The sequence below is a fragment of the Lissotriton helveticus genome, chromosome 12, assembly GCF_964261635.1.
Source record: "Lissotriton helveticus chromosome 12, aLisHel1.1, whole genome shotgun sequence".
Classification (NCBI taxonomy): domain Eukaryota; kingdom Metazoa; phylum Chordata; class Amphibia; order Caudata; family Salamandridae; genus Lissotriton; species Lissotriton helveticus.
The window spans coordinates 445,340,858-445,360,690 of record NC_136073.1 but is presented as its reverse complement, the minus strand read 5'-3'; the positions used below and the strand labels follow the sequence as shown (position 1 = coordinate 445,360,690).

At 42.6% G+C, this 19,833-nt stretch overlaps 1 protein-coding gene across 1 annotated transcript in view; it reads right to left on the bottom strand.

The window, feature by feature from the left end:
• Positions 1-332: 332 nt before the first annotated feature.
• Positions 333-19,833, bottom strand: part of SLC6A2 (solute carrier family 6 member 2) — a 1,355,875-nt gene continuing 1,336,374 nt past the window's right edge. Inside the window, exon 15 of the mRNA XM_078668346.1 lies at positions 333-6,073. Within this exon, the coding sequence (XP_078524472.1) occupies positions 6,050-6,073 (24 nt within the window). The 3' untranslated portion in view covers positions 333-6,049. The remainder of the gene's footprint in view (positions 6,074-19,833) is intronic.

Genomic DNA, 19,833 nt, shown 5'->3' with positions numbered 1-19,833 from the left:
TCCCAGCAAGGGACCATCCCACAGGGAAAGCCAGGACGGGTTCCCCAGAGTTATACAGCGCCGGGACGCCCCGTTGCTGGGGCAGCTGTGCGCTTTACAAGTATACTACACATATAAAAAAGTGATCTCAGATGATGGGGAAGCAGGTGTAAAATATCAGTATTCTTTATTGGGTTGACAGGTAGGCATGTGTGTGTTCATGAATAGCTGATGTTGTAACCCATCAAAAACATGCCCGTCTCGAGGGGAGGTCTTTGAGATTTTGTGAAACCCTACTTCCAAATAAAGTAAAGTTTGCTGTTGATAAGGAAAAATGAATTACCAAATGGACCTCTGTTGATTGTGTATATTTATTATAGTAATGTGCATAATTTATTTTTAATTTACTGTTGGTTGTAGCATGACTTTATACACGACTTTGTAATCTACATAAGAATGTAATATTCCGCAACATTTATGGTATACAGTTTGAAACATTTGGTATTTACATGGACCATAAAGACAACTAAGAAGGCATATACTTTAGAAGACTTCACATTTACCAATCGTATGAACAACTTGATTATATTTAACAAGATTATATGACGTGTACCTACATACATACACACATACATACACCCACACACTCTTCCACACACCTTTATAAGAAATGCACATTTTTTCATTTCTCACACTTGTACATTGAGTAGACAGATTTTTACACCCTTCTTGGCAAGCAGGCACACACTTATGAACGTAGACAGTACGAATTCAGAAAAAAAAGTAAAATATATTACGTGATAATGATTTATAAAATATGAAAAACATGGCAATGTGTCTGAGGCAGGATTCACAACACTCTAGAAGTAAATATGTTTTCTTGAATATTTTGACAGATGGTTACTTCCATGATAGTGATTTGTGTTTATTTCTGAAAATTCCATATTTGTTTCTTGAAGAGAGACGAATTGCTTTATTCCAACTAAGGTCAACATTTAGTACAAACTTCTTCCTTGTCGATTTGTAGCATTTGTAGTTGCCAAGTCTTCTGGAACAGTTCCATTCCTCACATATAAATGTCTACTTCTGCAGGTGCTGCTTAACAATCAACGTCTATTTGCTAAAATGCAACCTTTGCAAGCAAACGTCATCAAAATGGGACATTCAAGCGTGGCTCTAACATTTCTCCCAACAAGAATCGATCATTACGAGCCCTCATGCCTAACATTTGACAAGAAGGAGTGATCATCACATGTATGGCACAATTGTAAATTGATTCGGAGCTTTGTCACAGACAAATTGTCCAATCATCATGGACGGTGCTAAAGAGGTGCATGAACCAATTGCATTACGTGAAAACACACGAGGTGGTTGTAATGTTAAAAATATATATTTTAGTCATTGAAGGGTGTTCTAGACGTATATGACTAGGCATGTACACAACTACATTATTTTACCTAAAATACATTATTTTAAGGGACAAAAGTGAGACTGTTCCTTTGAAAGTTGGATTGAAAAGAAGGGCTTAAATGTAAGGCAGTTTGAGGACTGTTGTTTCCACAGTAAATTGACAACAGCTGTCATTGACAAAGCCTGCTGAAGATAATTTCTTCAATATTGCTGAAAGAAAATGATATGTCAAAACTAAAGAGTGCAGAAGTTAATTCAGAGAACAGATTGTAACACACGTTATATAAAAGAAACATATTTAGATCTTCACAATTACATTTAGAATAAAAACAAAACAAAGGTAGGTATATAGAATGTACCTTCTTTAAAGCAAGTGCGAAGTCATTTGTCAGCATATGAAAAGTCATCGTTACAATTGACTTACTCAATCAAAATGTTTTTTGTTATAAGGCAAGGTCCGACTAGCTCACCATAAATATCTGACATGTGCTAATCTAAATTATCTCTGACACAAAATATTATGCGGCTATAGCATTTACGAAAAAGTGCTGACTTTCCATGGGCTGTTTCTTAACACAATACATCAACCTGTATTGATTATATTATCACTGCTACCAAAAAGTATTGGCAAAAGTGGGATTACCCTGGTGAAAACTGCAGACAGGTAATACTGCAACCTACTACTTCCACAGAAACCAATACTGAAATCACTGGTCAAAATAAAAAGCGAGCAATTAAGTTGCTTTGAAAATGCGTACAAAATTAATTAATTCAGTCCCCGCCTTTGGCTCGCAACCTAATTGCATATAAAAATATATGGCTGGTGGAAAAAAAAGGAAATATGTATTTTTCAGAAGTCAAGAGTAATAGTAGCTTCCTAAGTAGGGATTGAATGCCCACCAACATTTGAAAGGTTATCTTTCACCGATGCACCTGGACTAATGCACAGATGTAAAAGAGCCCTCCTTGCTGCTGGATGTCTCCATAGTGCAGCATTACTTGGTTAAAACCTGTCATTGTGGTATACTAGCAGAATATTAAGTACACAATATCATTCTGCAATTATAGCATGACCAGAATATCGACCACCATAATATTGTAAAGGAAGTATATATTTATATATAAGTATAGAATTACTATACTTAACTCCACATTTATATACCTTGATAATATGTAGATGAAGAGCTAATGGCTGATACAGTAACGTTTCCTGAAATGTCATATATTGAAAATGTGCATACATGTAAATATTTTGTGAAGATCATTTTTGGTTTACTTATAATTTATGTCGGAATGTTGGTGCTGACCATGTACCATTGTCTATATAGTTAGACTACATGTCTCCCCATATTTTAAACGAGATGGTCATCTCTGGTGCACCAAAACGTGCAGCTCCTTCTTACTTGGTTGGAAGTACATGAGGCAGACGTGCGGATATGGGTTATTTATTTTCATCTTCATCAGGCCATATAACATAATGTCTCAGGAAGGACAGGTCAGCGAGGAAGTTTATGTGAAAGTTTCCGTTTAACAAGTATTGTAATCCTCTGGTACGAGGCAGCCAAAAGGAAACACGGGAGCATGCACTGATCTACAAAGGCATTCTCTTTTAAAAGAAAATGACTCTCGGTTTTCTTCTTGGGCGTAGAGGATTTTCCAAAAATAGATATGATAAATTCATACTATTCATAAAAAGGCCTTCATGGTTTTTAGTCGTGTATATGTATTTTACTTGCATAGTGTAAACGTGGCTACAAAGGAAAAGAGTGCATCCCAAAAAAAGGGTGTATACAGCTGAGAGGTGTAAAATCAGTGTATTGGGTACAGAGGGCAAGGTGAGTCAAGTGCTGTCTTGATGGTACATGATGATGGGAGAAGATTCTCTTCAGGAGAGGAATGGTAGCTAGGTTGTAGGTTGCGACCTGCATCATCTGCGTGGAATAGATTTAAAAATGAGATACAGAGCAGGAGAGCGAACCAGCACAGGCTTCTGAGGATTTGACTGACCCTATTATATTTTTAATCAGATAGTCTGCAGCATGGATGATGTTATTTAGGGCTCGGTGTTGGGAATGGGCACGGTAGAAGCACTCAGGGGTACTGGACACATTTGCTAGCTTCACATTATTGTAAGCGATTTTTTAAATAACCAGTGACTTTTTGTCAGTCGCTAAGTGTATTGTTTTCCTTTGTGTGAATTGATAAATGGCATCATGTTAATCAGGTATGCAAAAATGTAAAAACTAACACTCCAAACCTTACTCTGCTAACAGCAATGATAAAGATACTGGATCATAAGCAGCAAGTTCAGACAGTACGACAGGATTCAGTGTCACTAAGTATGGGCAAATATTCGGTCACATATACAATGAGGTGCTGCATTTCTGAGTGTCATCTAGATTAGAAGTAAATTGAGGTTACCATGGCTTGAAAGGAGGAAACAATTTAGAAAAAGTAAATATGGTAGATCTTTGGAGATTCAATGCTTATCATTTTACCCGTTTAAGAAAAGTAAGATGCTAACTCAATCTTGAAATACCAGCTCCAGAGCGTTTGCTCATAGAAGGTATGGGCTGGTCGTATCGAGGAGGTGCATGCTGCAATAACAGGGGGAAGCAACCTTTCCTTTTGTGGAAGTATTTTCATTACTTTACAATCAACTACAGCCTCCAATTTTTATGAAATCCCTCAGGTTTCCCCAGTATCATAGGCAATAGCAATAACCTCTTACGCATACTAACATCCCAAGGACAGTACGTGTAAATAAATTTCATACCAAAACATGAATTAACTACAAAGCACTACCCACTCCTGGATAAAGAAGTGTCCTCGCCAGGATCTAATAGTCAGTAATGGTTTTTATAATATTACTTTACTTAACTGTTTTACCAAAATAGTGAGCATTAGTCTGATTGGCTTGATTGTGTAATTGACTTCTTGGTATGACACTAAATAAACAAAGTCTCAAAGACTGCATCTTCAATTAAGATCAATATACACTTTTCTTGTCAATGATAAAACAGTATGCTTTTATCTTGCACCTTCACTACGATAGTAGATCTCCACAATACACTACCTATCCTCCTCTGATGTCATTTAAGATTTGAGAGGTTCAAGGTAGTTCACAAAAATTGAGAGGCACCTGAGTAAGAATAATGCTTACCAAAAGTTCTAAACTAAACATATATAAACAGTTTTTGATTGGATAAAACATCAATATTAATTAACAAAATATTTGATTTTTGGAACATGTGTATGGCTTCTTTAAATACCACGTGGTTGCCATCCTGAATTGGATTAGTGAGCCTGCGTTTTTCATGTCATATATCAATAATTTCCACTGGAAGCAGAAATATGCACAATATGTTCTGATTTACATTTTGCTGATGAAATGTCTCTATAGAGCATTTGTGGATTCCGTTTTTTAAATAGAAGTCCAAGTAAATGTTAATCACAACCAATGGCTGATGGTCTCTCAAATGCACTTTCTACAGTGATTAACACGACTGACATACTATAAAAGATCACACATTGTTTGTTTGATCACCTAGTCATTAATTTCCTTTCAGTACAAGAAGTTTAACAAATGAATGACTTTTGTTGTAACCTGATTTGTTTAATCATAGGATGGGCTGACCAGAGACTCGTTTAGAGGAGGGACCTTAGCAGCATGTAAAGCTTGACATCAGCATTGTTCATTGACCAACAAAAGGTAATACCTTTTATTGGGTTTTATGTTATGTTTCTCAAAACAACTTTTAATTTGTAAGGCTACAAAAGCTCCTCATCTTACATATTTGTTCTGTTGATACCCATATTAATAAAAGCTAAGCAGGAAAGTCCACCAAAACATTTTTCAGACTATGTAACAAATCTATATAGAGAAAAAAGCACCAATGTGTTTGACAACTTTGCCTTAGGAACTGTAGACGTTCTGGAGAGGGTTGGCTGGCTCTAAGAGCATGGGATCATACGACTAAATAACATATTCTGAAACAAAAACACAGAAAAGGTTGATTACTTGTCATTATGTGAGGTTAAGAACAATTTGCATTAACAGTTGCCAAGGTGTGTAAAGGTGAAATATCATAAAAATGTGTGACTCCTACTCAAAAAACGTTGACGGTCTTCACTGCTCATAAATGTTCAGTAATGCACAATACAGAAAAAAACACCCTCAGGAGTAGTGTCCAGCAGTCTTCTCGAAAGGCAAATGAAGATATGGAAACACTTTGCAAGCCACAGTCTTCGTTTTAGATGAGGAAGCAGCAGGAGCATATAGAAGAATAAGTCGAGTCCTCTAAATTCTTTCCAATGTCATGAAAATACAACAGCATTCATTACCCTTCTTGAATGCTGAGGTTGTAGCTATTGCACGTCCATGACCATCGTTCCATCTACACCAAAGCATGTCATCAACTGTATTTCAAGGATGAATCTTGTGACAGTAAGAACCAAAACAAATAAAACGTCTTTCAACATGTTCATCAAAAAACAGGTAATAAAAAAGAGGTATTGAAAATGGAAAAATAAAAGAGTATTCTTCTCCCACTGAGGCTCCTCACCAGTCCTATCCAAACACAGTTGAGTATGTGTTGAACTTAGCTTTCAGGAACTTCCAATTTGATGTCTTAGCTTGTGTCTGTCAAATAATCCACTGTCATATGGCCATCCAGTGTTTGAACTGTAAAGGAATGCAAACATTTATTATTTCTCTGATGAATCAAGTCGCACAATACAATGCCTTGAGTTAGCCCTAAGCCATTCAATCCTTCCTTCACCAAGGTCCCTCACCCATTTCCCTGAAATCAATGGGCAGGTGGAGATAACAAATTACATTGTTTTATACACTACTCTCCAGCCTACTGGACCCTGCCCACCATCCACCAGTTAGAATAGGTTGGTGGTATTTATTGCCCAATATACAATGCTGAGGGCCGGGGAAAGATTGGTGATTGAACCCGACACTACTCAACTGAAGGCAGTTGCCATCGACCCCACCCTGAGACTCAGGGAGCACCCAGGAAATCCCATACCCTATCACACATAGATGGAAGGACAGGGAGAATTTCTGGAAACTTCCTCAGTCCAGGTGAGGGTGAGATGACTCCTGTTACCCCCAATCCTTTAGGAGCTCTGTTTCGTCTTGGGATTGCTTCTCGTTATGGTGCACAAATATCCATAGCAGATTTGGAACCCATGGGATTCACTCCCTGGTACCACTCATGTGGTATTGATGAGGACATGCAAAGCAGTGAAGTGGGAAATCTGGGGAGTCTCCAGAGCTTGAAGTTGTTAACAGTTTCAATGGGGTGTCAACCTGCAAGCCACCAGTTGCACGTTCTGTGACTCTGTTGGGCCACCAGGAGGAACCATGAGCACCTGAAGACCTTGCTTGCACTGCAGAGCACATGTCTGCCACTAGCCTTTTATTCACCCACCATGCCCAGCACATACATTTAATTGAAGAGTAATGCAGCCGGTGAAATTGGTTGGAAAAGTTTGAAATTTGAGGGTACATGGACCTGATTGGGTGAGGAACCCTGACTAGGTCCAAATGGAGATTGTACTCAATTTGGTTAAGGATATGAATTCTTCATATCAGACACTGGTCAGTATATTTATGTGGAAGTACTTGATTAGTTCATATCTCTGTTCCTGTCGGACCTGTCAGCCTTAGGGTGGTCTTCCTCCAAACATTTTGCCTTCACCCTCCTATGTTGCTGAAATTGATTTTGTTGGCTCTATGACTCTGTGCACTTTACCACAGCTAACCAATGCTAACATGGATGTGCTGTCTTCCTAAAACATGGTAAAAGTGGCTTACACCTGATTGAATATTTGATTTACTTATTAGTCCCAAATACAGTCATATACCATATAGCCAGAGCCTGTAAATGTTTACTAGTGGGCCTGCAGCACATATTGTGCCACTCACTTAAGTAGTCCCTTAAAACATATCCCAGGCCTGGTATTGCCGTTTGTATGCAGTTGTAAACTCCCAAATCCACTTGGCAATATAACCCCCTTACAATCCTTAAACTCCCCTTTTATTGTTTACAAGTCAACCCTAAAGTAGGCCTTAGGCAGCACATAGGTCAGGGTGCATTGTAATTAAAAGGTTGGACATATACTTTTAACTTTGATATGTCCTGGTAATGAAAACTCCAATATTAGTTTTTTTCTACTGTGAGGCCTATCTCTTCTATAGGATAACACTGGGTTACCTTATTACATTTAATAAGTGCTAACCTTTGACTGGGAACAGGTATGACTTTAGTGTTTGGTGTCTGAGAAATTATAATCAAGAATCATCTTAAATGGTAAAGTCAGATTTTAAGTTACAGTTTTGAAAATGGCAGTTATCTAAAGTTGACATTTTCTTTCCTTAACTATCTGGTGCATGCCGGCTGTTCCCGGATCACATAACTGGGTGTAGCTGACAGTTGGTCTTTGGTTATCGCTCTCAGACAGCCACACAATAGAGGGATTAGGTGAGCCTGAATGGGCAGGATGGGCTGGAGAGTATCTGGGCACAGCCCCACCTGCAACTAAATATGCTATGCTCTGCCTTCACACAAAGGACTTGTCACCCCTGCATTGTTCATGTAACCAGCTTGGAGCCAGGGGTGGGGAGTCAGGAATTGTCAAGCACTTCAAAGGGAATTCTCTTGAAACGTCTACTTCAAAGGAGGCCCCAGTTATAAAATACCCACTCTTCAGAACCCCTCTGGACCTGTGGAAGACTCAAAAGGACTGCTGTGATGCTCTGCAGGAAGAACTTCTACTCTGCTCCCCTGTGCCCTGCCACCCTGCTGCCTGAGTAAGAAGTACTGAAATTGCATCTAGAACCCAGGACTAGAGGGTGACTCCAAGGGCTAGATGGCTGGCCTTCTGATCAGCATCTCAGGGACAGAAAAGTCCCCAACCACCTTGAACCCAGCAACTGGACTCTGTTGGCAGTGACTCCTACCCACCAAGTGGTGCCACCACGGTCCTGGATGTTTGGAAGTGGGTCTGAAGGTGCTCTGCCAGCCCAACTGTGGTCCTGTGAGCAGAACCAACAGAGCACGATGCAACTCCTCGCAGCCAGATCAGAACTGCCGCTGTGCAACATATCTCCTACGCAGGACCTTGGATTGCAGCACACAGACTCCTTGGAACCAAGTTGCGCAATTCATCTTTGGTGCAGGCCTTTGTATCACAAGCCCCTCATTGACAGCATCCTTGACTACGATGCTAGGCTGTGCATTGCAGCTTCGCAGCTTCCTCTGAACAGTGGCTGTGTAACGCATCCTCGACGCAAGACTCCGCATTGCAAGTCCTTCATAGATGGCATCCTCGTTGATGATGCAGGACCACACATTGCTGCACCGCAGCTTCTTCAGAACTGCCACTATGTGATGCATCCTGAATACAGGATCTCACAACCTGATAACCACAGTTGGTGCTTTGTGTTTTTTGGCTGTATTTTCACTTAAAACTTTAAAATTGTATATCTTCAGTTCAACTGATTGGATTTCTGTCATTTTAGTGTCAAATAATTTGTGAAGATGTATTCTATTTTTTCCAAATTGGTGAGGGATTTTTCTTGTATTGTGTTTTCACTTTTTACTGTTTGTGTGCTACATACATACTTTACACATTGCCCCAATGTTAATCCTGACTGCTTTTGTACCAAGGTACTAGAGGGTTAAGCACAGGTTAATTTAGTGACCTTTGTGGTTCACACTGCTGGGGATTGTGGTTGTTGCTTGAACTGGGGTCACCCCCCTTTTAACCAATGAACTAGATTCTCACAGTTCCTACTGAAGCCAGACCAAGACTGGTTTGCATACAGCTAGCCTCTGTCTAGAGTGCAAGAGTGTGCAAAAAACAATCATCTGGAATGCAGCCAATAGCAATCATTGGTAGCTAAGATTAACTAAAAATTACTTTCATCACTTTCTTATTTGTTGCCATAGACTACATAATTGCTATAAGTATGCCCAGGCATGGTTCTGTGTTTACTATTCCACAGGACTCAAAGTCGAGTCCTAAATAGGGGAGAACTTGTCTGGAGTTGGTTGTGTTTCCATCTGGAGGCCACCTGGCCTGGCAGCTAGGTTGGACTAATACTATTAGAGCTAGAACAAGGCCGAATTGCACAACCCTGGTTTCTGTCTGTAATAGAATAGTGGGTGAATAAGGATGGTCTGGGATGAGGACTGAGGGATTGTCATTGGCTGAGATTAATTCATGCATTCCTTCCAACACTTTGTTGTTCATTTCAAAAGATACCTCTTACTGTGAGCATATTTGTTTCACAGAGACACAATTTGGAGAAGCTTTTGAAAGTGACCTAGCTATTAATGGACAAACTGTTGATTACAGTGACATAATAATGATTATTCCACACTCTGAAGACATGGCTCCCTGACAAACATATCCTGTGGCGAGATGTCTTTTACTAGATGATAGTGGGGAAAGACCCACTACCTGTACATTTTATAACAAAAGCTACACTGTTCTCCAGAACAAACCCCAGCATTCAAAAGATGCAAGGTAGTAATGATGAAAAGGAGTGGATGAGCTCAGACAGAAAGCATAAATATTAAGGAGATATATAAATAAACAGCTGGGATAGTTAATTGGCACAAATTATGATAAGTGCCAGAATTCTGTAATGCGGTTATGCTAGTCAATAACTTTCAAAATGTCTCCCAAAAGTCAAACTTTCTACTTTCCAGCAATTATGATATTTAGCTCATAGCTTCTTTCCTTCTCCACCAGTGTAGGTTTTGCCAATAAAGTGACAATGAGAATTATAAATAAATAAAAACCTATGCACTCCAATAGTTGATTTTTTTTTTATTTGTATCAGAGACAATGTAAGATAGTGGACTATTAGTTGAAAAGGAAAGATACCTCTACAAGTAATAATTACACTATTCCTTACTAGGTCCAGTTAAGTCTTGATAAATTACACCTGAGCTCAACCCTTGGCAGCTGTAGCACAAGGCAGGCATGCCCAACTTAGAAGTAGGATGTAAAGCATTTGTCAGTACTAAAACAATTAAAAAGTAGAAATACAACTCAATAAAAATCCCTCTCTTACTTACAAACATAGAGAAAGAGTTTAATGAGCAAATGGACACCTAAACAACAAACATCAGAAGTAGGAAACCAGAGATTTTTTTAAGTTTAAGATGGTTCTAGTGCCAAAAAGTGCAAAGAGCTAACCATGGAAATCTGGTCATGCTAGACCGGCTCAAAGTCAAAAATTAGGTCTGACTGAGATGAAGAGCAGGTCAGATTCAGGGGCCAGGATCATCCCAGTGAAAAATGTACCTTCTGACTTAGCCTTTTTCTTGGGGAGAAATCTTAGTGAAAGGGGTTGCTGGCAGGTTCAGCTGCAGGTGGGATGCAAAGCACAGCTAATGAATGGTGACCTGATAAGTCCCAGTTCCCGATCGTAACCTTGCATTGTTTGGATATGTGGGGCAGTTACGGTTGTTTTAAGGAGCCCTGTGCAGGCGGAGTCTGTGCTTGGAAGGGTCTTTTCGGCAGTCAGATCTAGGTTCCACCTTGGCCTCAGTGAAGTCCATTCACCAGGAGATTGAAGATGGTCATTTTCGATGCAAGTAATTAAGTAATTGCATGTCCAGGTCAATCAGTACAGCGATGCGTCAGCTGTGGCTTCAGCAAAGATCCAATAGGACCCTCGGTTTCTATTTAAAGATAGTTTAGGATTTTTGTTTAAGTTATGTTAGCCAATATTTGTAAAGCGCACGGCTACTCCATGGAGTGCCCGGCGCTAAGTCTCAAAAACCCGACAACACAGAGCCACACACGCCACCCCTGGAAACTATAGTTTGAAAAGCCAGGTTTTGAGTTGCCTCCTGAAAGCGAGGAGATCTTGAACCTGTCTGAGAGCGATGGGCAGGCCATTCCAGAGTTGAGACGCCACCACTTGAAAGGATCTGCCTCCAATCCTGGAGAGCCTATCTTCGGGGTGATAGTCAGACACTTGGCGGAAGACCTCAGGGTTCGACGTGGAATATAGTGCTGGAATCTTTTCCCCAAGGTACGGGGCACCTATCTTATGGAAGGCTTTAAAAAACAAGCACCATCAGTTTAAAATGAATCCTCTTCCATACCGGGAGCCAGTGCAGGGAGGCCAGAAGAGGGGACATATGTGTTCTAGGCACGGCCAGAAAAATGGCTCTAGCCGCCACAATCTGAATCACCTGTAGGCGGCCGAGCAGGTATTCAGGAAGGCTAAGATACAATGCATTGACGTCTTCCTATGGGAGAAGGGAAGCAAAGGGAGAAAATTCCTTAACATTCGCAGAATTCCAAAACAGGTCCTGAACACTGATTGAATCTGCGCCTTCATAGAAAGAGAATCATCAAATTTGACCGCCAGATTTTTCACGACGAACAGTTGTTCAGTCCTTGGGTGAAAAGAGTACACTCTGGGCCAGATGTAGGAGCCCTAATACCAGTCAGAAACGGCCGCCCGGTATTAGGGTTTTCAGATGTAGGGGGCTTAAAATTACAGAATCGGTATATTTACAGATTCGGTAAAATTACCGATTCGGTAAATTACCGAATCGGTAAATATACCGATTCTGTAATTACAAATGTGTGGTAAAATACCGAATTCAGATGTGCATGCACATCTGTGCATGCACACCTGTGCAATGTGACACACAGACATGCCCTTAGGGCATGTATGTGTGCCACATGGCACACAAGCCTGTACTTGGGGTGCTAGAGGGTGTCAAAGTGACACCCCCTGCACCCTTGCAGGATTCGGTATTTACCGATTCTGTAAATACAGAATCGGTATTTCCCATTGATTCCTATGGGCTTCAATAGGAATCAATGGGAAATACCGATTCTGTATTTACAGAATCGGTAAATACCGAATTTTACAGATTCGGTAATTCCGATTTTAAAATTACCTACATCTGCCCCCTTCCCATTTACAGACTCTTAAATACCGAATCGGTAAAATTCGGTATTTAAGAGTCTGTAAATGGGAATTACCTACATCTAGCCCTCTATGATGAGCCAAATGGCCAGGATCGCATAGGCACCACTTGCTGAAGAGGACTCAATCTTCCAGAAACCACCAGTAGGGTCCAAGGCAAATTCAGTTGGAACTTGTCAGTTGGGTTCAGCAAAATCTACGGCTTTGTGTAGCCTTTGTGTTCCTTGAACTTAACAGGAGGCTAGTAAACTAACCTTAGGGACCACTCTTCAGTCCTGGGCGCTTTGGAGATGCAAGTACAGCCTTTTGGCTCTCTCTTCTCAGGTTACAGTAGGTGCAGTCCTCTTTCTATAGTCAGGGTTCAACAGGTGTAATTTAATTTTGCACAGGCCCAGAGGTGCTCAGAAGACGGTATACAGGGGTCCTACTTTTATGCGCTGCTTTAGCTTGTAAGTGGGGTGTGACTTCCTCACTAATACAAAAAAAATTACTAGGAGCAAACCCCATCCAATTTGACATAATTTTCTGGGGGTTTGACCATAAACACTGCCACAGCGCCCTCCCTGCTCCGCTAAAATCCAAAAAGGCTGAAATGTTTTCCCTTGGTCCTTGTGTATGTGTGTTTTTGTGGAAAAAAGGAACTCCCCCTGCAAGAGCAGTTCTGGGAAAGGTTTTACCCCCACTGGAAATGATGCATGCTGACTACTTAGACAATGGCAGAGGCAGGCCTAGGTGTGAGTTACATGTGCTATTGACTGGCACCACCCCTTTGAAACGTGTATAGTTGGTGACCACATCCACCAGTCAATCTTGAGAGGTGTTGCACCTCCTCCCAACCAAGGCTCTTTTGTTCCCTTTCGTGAGAGCAACTCACACCTTCCAGCGGGGTGTAAGTTGGGGATTATCTCGTGAAGGGCTACTAGAGGCTTTAGGCAGGTAAATAACTATGTTAATAAAGTGGAATCTTTTAAAATAGTAATCTAAACTCCTGCATTACCATGAGATTGGGTTTTAAATTCCTAGTAATTTGAGTCCTTGGCCAATTCTACTGTTCCTTATTTGATGTACTCTAATCAGGCAGCATGTTGGCTTGCTGGAAGTAACAGAGTGTATGTGAGAGGACCACACACAAATACCTGTGATAATTACCTTATTCATCACCTTTATTACCATGCAATGACACAGGATAGGGAAACACGGAAATAAAGCATCCTGCTTTTTCTCCTGTGCATGAATTCATGGGAGTGGCACGTGTATCAAAAATATGCACATTGGCAAAAGCACCCTGATTCCATCCATGCAACAACCAATGAGTCCAACTATTCTTTAATTTATTGCTTTGCAGTGGGTGCACCTTTTTCATTTTCCATTTTGCTTTGACTCACTTGGCTGATGCCTTGCAGCACATTATTTCAATATCCTAATGCCAAGGTTAGAGGGAACATAATACCCCTTTGGATGGATAGGCAAAAGAAAAACTAGAGTGAGCTAGTTTATTGCATGCCTTTACATTATCTCACAACAGGATTGGACAACCATCTTCACATTCAACCAGATTGTAGATAGCAAAAAAACCCTGTTGGGTGGGCGGTCTAGCATAGGATTTGTCCTATAAAAATATACTCTGCTCAGGCATATTTTAGAACTTTTTCTATGTTCTATGTGTGCTGTACATTGCACATACACTGGTTCAACACATGTTTCTCCTACTTTGCAACTGCTTCAACGATGCAATATGTTGTTAAATCTGGCCCCTACTCCAGAAATATGGAAATCCAAGGCTTGATCTTTTAAATAATTGAAAACTGAATGTGGCAAGAGCAAGAGATATAAGGAACGCTATTCTTGTCTCTATACTAGCGTTATTAGTCCCCCACATAAACATATTTATGCGCTGGAGTGGAGAATATAGGCTGAAACTTGAGCTAAGAATAACCTGTTGTTTTTTTCACAGACTCCCACATGACACCAATAGGATTGTAACTACTTGTTTCTGTCTTCAATGGATGCTAGTGGACAGAAGCAGATGTCATCCATGGCAGTGGTATTGGCCTCTGAGCAGCTGGAGGGACATCCATATTTTGTGGTTTCAAGTTCCTGTCCACCGTTGGAGCAGTACACTGAGAATTGCTTATATCTTACATGTCTAGTTCCTGGAAGTGTTCCACCTGGGTAAGAAACAGCTTGGTTTCTGTTCACAGACGCTCATGGGAACCAATTTGATATGACCCCAATGGACAACGATCTGGGAAGCTTCCAGGTCTTTAAAAAAAAAAAAAACAACAGTTGATGGACATTATGCTGAACAATGTCATACCTTCAGCCCAGTACAGAGATCTGGGCCTAAATCCATCGTTTTGTTTGCACTCCACACCACCCCAGTTCAAACATGGCCATATGCAAATCAGCCTTGACCCTGTGTCTCATGGGAACAGTCCAGCCCGAACTGCCAAGCCATGTCTTCCCTGGACCGGAATCAAGCATCCTAGGACCGGTTTTTGGCTATCAGCCGTCATCAGCCAAGATAGCTTGACTCCAGTGGTGTGGAGAGCACGAGACTCACGTCTGAGCATACTCTTCCCACTCGGGGTGACAAATGCAAAAACAACAGTTGGACAGAATGCAGAACAATGTCATACATTCACCCCAGTACAGAGAATTGGGCCTAAATCCATCGTTTGTTTGCACTCCACACCACCCCAGTTCAGACATGGCCATATGCAAATCAGCCTTGACCCTGTGCCTCATGGGAACAGTCCAGCCCGAACTGCCAAGCCATGTCTTCCCTGGACCGGAATCAAGCATCCTAGGGCCGGTTTCTGGCTATCAGCCGTCACCTACCAGGGTAGCTTGACTCCAGTGGTGTGGAGAGCACTGGACTCACGTCTGAGCATACCCTTCCCACTCATGGTGACTAATGCAAAACCAACAGTTGATGGACAGAATGCAGAACAATGTCATACATTCACCCCAGTACAGAGATCTAGGCCTAAATCCATAGTTATTTTGCACTCCGCACCACCCCAGTTCAGACATGGCAATATGCAAATCAGTCTTGACCCTGTGCCTCATTGGAACAGTCCAGCCCGAACTGCCAAGCCATGTCTTCCCTGGACCGGAATCAAGCATCCTAGGATCGGTTTCTGGCTATCAGCCGTCATCAGCCAAGATAGCTTGACTCCAGTGGTGTGGAGAGCACGAGACTCACGTCTGAGCATACTCTTCCCACTCGGGGTGACAAATGCAAAAACAACAGTTGGACAGAATGCAGAACAATGTCATACATTCACCCCAGTACAGAGAATTGGGCCTAAATCCATCGTTTGTTTGCACTCCACACCACCCCAGTTCAGACATGGCCATATGCAAATCAGCCTTGACCCTGTGCCTCATGGGAACAGTCCAGCCCGAACTGCCAAGCCATGTCTTCCCTGGACCAGAATCATGCATCCTAGGACCGGTTTCTGGCTAAAAAAATATCAGTACCATAGTTACAAAAGAGAAAATTAGGCCTAGGCCTCATCTCATTTTGTAGCATATCACCCTCTTTGTGTAAAAGAGCCCAAACTTTCGCAAGAACCAATCAGAAAAGCCTCACCCCATAGAACCTTCCTGAGAGAGCCTCAGAGCCTCAGATTTTCGTAGCCGTTGTGCAAACAGCCACTATCTCAGTAACAAGGCCGAGCTTTCCCAGGGGAGGAGGGTGGGCGCATGGGAATCTATGAAAGTTACCAATACTGGGAACCAAAGTTACAGGTAAGTAACTTGTTTTCTTACCCCAGTATTGGAACTTTCATAGATTCCCATGCTTTGTATCAGAATAGCTAGCAGTAAGTCACCAAAGCACATTTTGTTACATAAATATTATTGCATGACACCATGGCAATGCTCAAAGTAACAATGAAAACATTTTATCATAAGAAAAAGAAGCATCACCTATACAAAATGTGCTACACAGGAAGGTGGGATTGTAGGGAAAGCTCACCTCTCATTGAAAGAGATTCTTGAGGACTGCTTGTCCAACAGCAGTGTCGTCCTGTCCTGTAGACTCCAGGCAGTAATGCTTCGTGAAGGTATGTGTACTGCTCCACGTCGCAGATGTCTTTGATAGGAACTCCAGAAAAAAGAGCCACCGAAGATGCCACTGATCTTGTGGAATGTGCACGGGTTTTTCTTTCAAGGGGCTTGCCCGCTCCTTGATGGCAGAACTGAATAGCGCTGGAGATCCAGCGGGAAATGCTGGCTTTGGTTATAGCAAACCCCTTCCGCGGTGCACTGTAAGACACGAACGGTTGTGAGGATTTACTAAAGGACTTCATGCGCTCTAAATAAAATTTCAAACACCTCTAAACGTCCAAAGAATGCAATGATCTTTCTGCCGGAGTAGTAGGCCGTGGGAAGAATGTTTTCAAAATCAAAGGTTCATTCAGATGGAATTCAGAGGGAACCTTAGGGATGAACTTTGGATTCGCCGAAGGATGAGGACATCTTTCTTGAATTGAAGGAAAGGTTCCACTATTGACAGCACCTGAAGTTCACTAGCTCTCCTAGCAGATGTCAGTGCCAAAAGGAGGGATAGCTTCCAAGAAAGGAATTTAAGGTCCGCTCTGTGAATGGGTTCAAACAGCGCTTTTATTAGCTGAGCCAACACCAGATTAAGTTGCCAAATTGGTGGCGGAGGGCGGACTGGAGGATACATCCTAAACAGGCCCTTTAAGAACTGCTTGACAATTCTACCAGACCAAAGAGAAGGACCTGAAGATGTCCGCCGGAATCTCGAGATGACTGCTAGATGAACTTTCACCGAAGAATGAGCCAATCCAGATTGAGCCAGTGATAGGATATATGGTCAAATTTGATGTGAAGCTGACTTGTAAGGGTGGAGACGTTGTCTCTGACATCATAGGCATAATCTATTCCATTTTGCTTTATATGTCTTTTTAGTGCTTGGTGCTCGAGCCTGAGACAAAACCTCCCTACACTCCTTGGGGAGATTTAGATGTTGGAATTCCCTGTATTCAGGAGCCACGCTGTCAAGTGAAGCGAAGTCGGATGCAGCACCTGACCCTGAGACTTTGATAACAGGGACGGAACTAGTCGCAGACGAATGGGATGATCCTGGGAGAGCAGGAGGAGTTCCATGTACCAGAACTGCCAGGGCCACGCCGCTGCAATCAGAATCATTTTGCACGGTTCCGCTTTGATCTTTCTGAGTAACCTCAGTATTAGGGGTATTGGCGGAAAAGCGTAAAAGAATGCGCCGTACCAGGCAATCGAAAGTGCGTTCCCCAAGGATCCCGGATGGTGATCCTTGCTTGCATAGAACTGGCATTTGGTGTTCTCCGGAGACGCAAAGAGGTCTATGGTCGGGGTCCCCCAGACCGAGAACACCTCCTCCAGAATGGACTGATCTAACTCCCATTCGTGATTGGCTGCTTTTTGACGGCTTAGTGTATCCGCTGTGACGTTGAGCGAACCTGCCAGGTGTTCTGCTCTCAGAGTGACATTGTGAAGAATTGCCCAATCCCAAATTCGTTGAGCTTCCTGTGAAAGAGTTAGGGACCTTGTCCCCCCCTGCTTGTTGATATAGTGCATGGTCGTTGTATTGTCCGTCCGGTCCAGCACTAGGTGATTTTGAATCCTCGGGAGAAAAGCTTGCAAAGCTAGTCGGATGGCAGTCAGCTCCAGCAGATTGATGTGGTACTGGCGTTGCTGTGGATCCCAGCGCCCACTGACTTGCAGCTCCTGGAGCACTGCTCCCCAGCCTTCTAACGAGGTATCCGTGGTTAGGACCATAGGAGACGGAGGAAGCCTGAAAGTCAGACCCTCTGCGATGTTGCTTCACACTATACACCATTCGCATGCATTTTGTCGTTGAACGAGCCTTCTGCTTGGCGCCATTGCTTGTCGAGTTGCTCTTGCAGAGGACGCATTCGCAGCCTGCAATGCGGAATCAATGGTATACAAGATGAAATCAATCTGAGCTGAGACTTGTAGAGCCGTACTGACAGGGATCTCCTCTTTAGCACTTGGCGAGCCGAGAGCATTAACTTGTTCTGACGCTCGTCCGAAGGATAAGCTTTGCACTGTTCGGAGTCCAAAATGGCCCCTAGGAACTTTGTTGACCTGGATGGTTGCAGAACTGACTTGCTCCTGTTCAGTTGAAGGCCCAGGTGATCGAACAATTGAATGCAAGTTGCAATGGCCTTGGAAGTTCCCTGGAAAGAAGGAGCTTTGACTAGCCAGTCGACAAGATAAGGGAAAACTTCCAGAGATTGCTTCCTGAGGAAAGCTGCCACCGGGGCCAACACCTTTGTAAATATTCTTGGTGCAGATCGAAGACCAAACTGAAGCACTTTGAATTGGAAATGGCTCTTGCCTACTGTGAAGCACAAATATTGCCTGTGAGCTGGGTGCATCGGTACGTGGAAGTACGCATCCTCTAAATCCAGAGTCGCCATGAAATCCCCTGGGTTCAGAAGACGAATATCCTGGAGAGTGACCATCCTGAAGGACAGTTTGATGAGATAGGTGTTGAGCTCCCGTAGATCTAATATGGGGCGCCATGTCTCTGTAGTCTTGCAAACCAGGAAGAACCTGGAATAAAAACCTTTTCCCCTCTGTGAGAGAGGTACCGGTTCTATTGCCCCCTTGATGAAAAGTTGGTGGGCTTCGAGACGTAGCAGTCCCAGATGTTGAGATCGACTGGCGCCTGGAGCTCTTGTTGGAGGAAGATCTTGAAATTCCAACGTATGGCCACTCTGAACAATATTCAGCACCCACTGGTCTGATGTTATACTTCTCCAGCTCTCTAGACAAAAAGATATCCTGCCCCCACTGATGTCCTCGGGGAGGAAGGAGCAGTAGTAAGAGCCAAGAGGCCGCTATTGCCTCTTGGAATTGTCGCGTCCTTGACAATTCTGACGTCCTCTCTGAGACTGATGAGAGAAAGAAGCCGACTGGCCCTGGCGTTGGTTAGGATACTGCGGTTTGTATGATTGCGAGGATTGCGAAGAATATCTCTGTTGGTTGCCACCCCTATAAGAGTTCTCCTCTTATAGGGGTGGCAACCAACAGAGATATTCTTCGCAATCCTCGCAATCATACAAACCGCAGTATCCTAACCAACGCCAGGGCCAGTCGGCTTCTTTCTCTCATCAGTCCCTCTAAATGGGACCTTACGGTAATTTAAAGACGCCAAGGACTTTTCTGTGTCTGTGTCCTTTTTAATACTTTGAAGGGCCTCATCGACATGCTTCCTAAAAAGCATTTCTCCATCAAATGGAAGCTCCAGGATCTTGTCTTGGACTTCTTGGCGAAACCAGGTCGCCCGCAACCAGCCCTGTCGTCGTAAGATAGCTGAACCAGCCAGAGCACGAAAGGCCGTAGAAGCTATGTCCATAGCACAATCTATGACCTCTGACGATGATCTTTCTCCCTCCACGAGCACCTTTTTGGCTTCCTCT